Here is a 5,000-nt window from a genome sequence, read left to right on the forward strand (position 1 = left end):
TCGATGGATCCAGTCATACAGCAGTAGATCAGTGATAACCTCGAGGGAGGGAGGGAGGGAGGGTGCGCTTTGGGAAGTGTTCAACCAGGGCCATGCTCCGTCCTCCTCTGTGCAGGAGCAGCCGGAGAAGGAGAAGGGGAAGGAGAAGGGGAAGGAGAAGGAGAAGGAGGCCATGGCGGGGGTGAGCCTGGGGCCCTACCGGCCCTTCTTCAGAGAGCTGGACATGGAGGTGCTCAGTGTGCTGGACATCACTCCCCAGGACATCACTCCCCAGGTAGGACATCATAAGGTAGGACATCACTCCTAAGGTAGGACATCACTCCTAAGGTAGGACATCACTCCCAAGGTAGGACATCACTCCCAAGGTAGGACATCACTCCCAAGGTAGGACATCACTCCCAAGGTAGGACATCACTCCCAAGGTAGGACATCATAAGGTAGGACATCATAAGGTAGGACATCACTCTCAAGGTAGGACATCACTCCCAAGGTAGGACATCATAAGGTAGGACATCACTCTCAAGGTAGGACATCACTCCCAAGGTAGGACATCATAAGGTAGGACATCATAAGGTAGGACATCATAAGGTAGGACATCACTCTCAAGGTAGGACATCACTCCCAAGGTAGGACATCACTCTCAAGGTAGGACATCACTCCTAAGGTAGGACATCACTCCCAAGGTAGGACATCACTCTCAAGGTAGGACATCACTCCCAAGGTAGGACATCACTCTCAAGGTAGGACATCACTCTCAAGGTAGGACATCACTCCCAAGGTAGGACATCACTCTCAAGGTAGGACATCACTCCCAAGGTAGGACATCACTCTCAAGGTAGGACATCACTCTCAAGGTAGGACATCACTCTCAAGGTAGGACATCACTCCTAAGGTAGGACATCACTCCTAAGGTAGGACATCACTCCTAAGGTAGGACATCTCAAGGTAGGACATCACTCCTAAGGTAGGACATCTCAAGGTAGGACATCACTCCCAAGGTAGGACATCACTCCTAAGGTAGGACATCACTCCTAAGGTAGGACATCATAAGGTAGGACATCACTCTCAAGGTAGGACATCATAAGGTAGGACATCACTCCTAAGGTAGGACATCACTCCTAAGGTAGGACATCACTCCTAAGGTAGGACATCTCAAGGTAGGACATCACTCTCAAGGTAGGACATCATAAGGTAGGACATCACTCCTAAGGTAGGACATCTCAAGGTAGGACATCACTCTCAAGGTAGGACATCACTCCCAAGGTAGGACATCATAAGGTAGGACATCACTCCTAAGGTAGGACATCTCAAGGTAGGACATCACTCTCAAGGTAGGACATCACTCCCAAGGTAGGACATCATAAGGTAGGACATCACTCCTAAGGTAGGACATCTCAAGGTAGGACATCACTCTCAAGGTAGGACATCACTTCCAGCAGGTCCAGCCTGGGAAAGTCAGACATAGGTCCCATCAGCAGCTATGAGTTCATGAAATGAATATGAATTTGTCATTCAATTCAATTCAATTCAATTATACTTTATTTATCCCCGTGGGGAAATTCATTTTGCCACGCCACTCTCTAAAAACAACACATGACAACACAACATAAAGGACAGACAACAATACTGGGCCAGCCATGTATAGTATCTAAAAAAAAAACAGTGAGATCATGAAAGAAAAGTGGATAAAAAGATGGCTATAGTTATTATATTAAAATACTAAAAAGTGATGATGATGATTAAAATAAATAATAAATACAGATTCAGGAGCCTTGACCCCGACTACTACTTTAGTTGCCATTGAACAGTCTTAGTGCAGCCGGGATAAATGATTTTTTATATCGCTCCGTCCGGGAGCGTACCGATATGAACCGCCCTCTGCGGTGGCTGCTGGTTTGCCCAGCGAGGACATGATGGAGGGGGTGGTTGGGGTTGTCCCTGATGGACAGCAGCTTGCTCCTATTCCTTCTCTCCACCACCGTCCCCAGAGAGTCCAGCCTCCTTCCCACCACTGAACCCGCCTTTTTTACGAGCTTGTCCAGCCGTCCGGTATCCCTCTTGGAGATGTTTCCCCCCCAGCAGACTGCAGCGTAGAAGAGAATGCTGGCCATGACAGACTGGTAAAACATGGCCAGCATCTCTCCACACACTTCAAAAGACCTAAGTCTCCTTAGGAAGTACAGCCTGCTCTGGCCCTTCTTGTAAAGTGCCTCTGTGTTGGTGGACCAGTCCAGTTTGTCGTCCAGATGCACCCCCAGGTACTTGTAGGTCTTCACCACCTCGATATCCTCGCCCCGGATGTTAATGGGCAACCGAGGTGGCTTAGACCTACGGAAGTCTATAACTAGCTCCTTGGTCTTGGTTTGATTGAGGAGCAGACCATTCCTCTCGCTCCAGACGCTGAAGGCTCCTATCAGATCCCTGTACTCCCCCTCCCGTCCATCCCTCACGCACGCCACTATGGCTGTATCGTCAGAGTACTTCTGTACGTGGCAGGACTCTGAGTTGTAGTTGAAGTCTGATGTGTACAGGGTGAACAGGAAGGGAGCCAGCACAGTTCCCTGCGGAGCCCCGGTGTTGCTCACTACTGTGTCCGAGACACAGTTCCCCAGCCTGACTGACTGTGGCCGTCCAGTGAGGTAGTCCATGATCCAGGATGTAGTGGAGGGATCAACCCCCATACCTGAAAGCTTCTCTCGGAGTAGAGAATGGATGGTGTTAAAGGCACTTGAGAAGTCAAAAAACATTATCCTCACCTGACTTCCCGGCTCATCCAGGTAGGAGTAAGCACGATGGAGGAGGTAGAGGACAGCGTCATCCACACCAACTTTTTCCTGGTACCCGAACTGCAGGGGATCGCGTGCATGTTCAGTCTGTGGTCTCAGATGTCTCAGAAACAGCCGCTCCAGTGTCTTCATACTATGTGAAGTGAGGGCAACCGGTCTGTAGTCGTTGAGCTCGGCCGGGCGCCCAGTTTTGGGTACTGGCACGAGACATGATGTTTTCCACAGAACCGGCACCGTCCCTGACTGTAAACTTAGGTTGAAGAGCTTCTGGAGGGGCTCAGCCAGTTGGTCTGCACAGACCTTCAGCAGCCGCGAGCACACCCCATCAGGACCCGCCGCCTTTCCAGGGTGCAGCCTCTTCAGCTCCGCCCTTACCTCCTCCACTGTGAGGGACAGGGGGGGGCTTGGTGGGAGAGGGGGGGGGGGAGGGGAGGGGAAAGGGAAGGGGAAGGGGAAGGGAGGGGGGAGGGGAGGGGAGGGGAAGGGGGCCCAGCCGTGCTGCCGAGGCTGTAGCTGTGGGATGTGGGGGAGGCTGTTGAAGCGGGAGAGGTAGTGGGAGGGGCAGCAGGGACAGAGTAGGCACCGGCCGCTGAGTCAAACCTGTTAAAAAAGTGGTTGAGCTCATTGGCCTTAGCCAAGTCTGGGACCGCTGCCTGACTGTTCTTCCGTTTGTAGCCGGTGATGTTCTTCATCACAGGTGTTCTTCCACACCTCTCTGGTGTTGCTGTGTTGCAGCTTCCTCTCCACCTTGTTCTTGTAGTCCACCTTGGCCTGTTTCATACTCCTCTTCAGCTCTTGTTGTATCAGCCTGCGCTTCTCTCTGTCCCCCTCTCTACATAGGCAGCTTGGTTCAGTAGCTTCTTGATGTTACAGGTAATCCATGGTTTATTGTTGGGAAAGCAACTGGTTGGATACAGGGGACAGGGGGGGATTTTAATCAGATTTGACTACATTTAAATTGAGTTGATTCACACCCAACATGAAGGGACTGGCAGAGGGCCAGTAGAACCAGTGTGACGTGTCCCAGTCCTGTAGTAAAGAGAGGCTGTGGTCCTTGTCCCCAGGAGGAGGTCCGGGAGGAGGTCAAGCTGGGCCCGGCAGAGCTGGTCTTTCTGCTGGAGGACATGAGGCGCAAACTGCAGTTCAGCCTGCAGACCACCAAGAGAGCCCCGTTCTCCAAGGTAGGAGACAGACACGCTGCCTGAACACACGCACACACACACACACACACACACACTCACCTCACTGCAGGCGTTCATCCCAGCTCAGCAGTGACACACCTGATCCAGCTCATCCGGGTCTTGAAGATCAATTGCTGGCCTCAGCCGGATGTGATAGACTAGACAGGGACAAAAACCTGGACCCACTGCGGCATGACTGAACTAGTGTTGCACGATATACCGGTACCAACGATATACCGCGGTGCCAAAATGTCACGGTGCCTACTATACCATAAGCTTTATACAACGGTACTACCGTGGAATACTATACTACCGTGTTGAACACGGTACCAGCGGGGCAACTCATAACACTTTCGGCTGCGTTCGTCAATTCGCTCCGAGAGCGCCGGAGCGCACACTGGGTGCAACGTCACAGAGCGACCGATTCGTTTGATTGGACGAGAGGCGTTCCGCGAGTGCGGGTCAGATTTCCAGAGCGAATTGACGAACGCAGCCTTTTTCGCGACTACCCATCGCGTTAGCTTTGTCGGCTAACAGGTTAGCAACCTCAAACGTTGTTCCTATGGTTCCTGCGAGCTTGATTGATTGATTGAAAACTTTATTAGAAGATTTGCAGAAGTAGGTCCATGACAGTACATATTACATACAAGGTCAACTAACAGGATAAAAACCCAAGAAAGCCACTGGCTTATTTCAATTGGGGTCCTTGATTCTCATAAAGGTGTTCCTTAGATATAATGTAGGCAATGTGTCATTAGATACTAGTACATTTTTGGCAGCTCAGTGGGCATTAACTAGAAAATTAAAACCACTGAGTTTTCTTAAGTTGAGTTAAGTCTTGAGCTACAGTTTGGAAGTAGCCCTCTATTTTTTTGATATGCCAGTGTTTGCTTTTACTTTTCAAGTTCGTGAAAAAGACCCCACAGACGGACAGACATACAGACACAGAAAGACAGACAGACAGACAGACACACACACAGACACACACACACACACACACACACGCACACACACACACACACACACACACACA

General features: G+C 50.7%; 1 protein-coding gene across 1 annotated transcript in view; it reads left to right on the forward strand.

The window, feature by feature from the left end:
- The window catches only part of LOC308175670 (Fanconi anemia group D2 protein-like), a gene marked incomplete at both ends in the record, with an annotated part of 30,919 nt that overhangs the window by 9,396 nt on the left and 16,523 nt on the right, over positions 1 to 5,000 (forward strand). Inside the window, one exon of the mRNA XM_080551298.1 lies at positions 3,822 to 3,967. Coding sequence (XP_080407424.1) covers positions 3,822 to 3,967 — 146 coding nt within the window. The remainder of the gene's footprint in view (positions 1 to 3,821; positions 3,968 to 5,000) is intronic.

Source organism: Nansenia antarctica (assembly GCF_963989245.1).
Source record: "Nansenia antarctica genome assembly, contig: SCAFFOLD_343, whole genome shotgun sequence".
In the NCBI taxonomy this organism is placed as follows: domain Eukaryota; kingdom Metazoa; phylum Chordata; class Actinopteri; order Argentiniformes; family Microstomatidae; genus Nansenia; species Nansenia antarctica.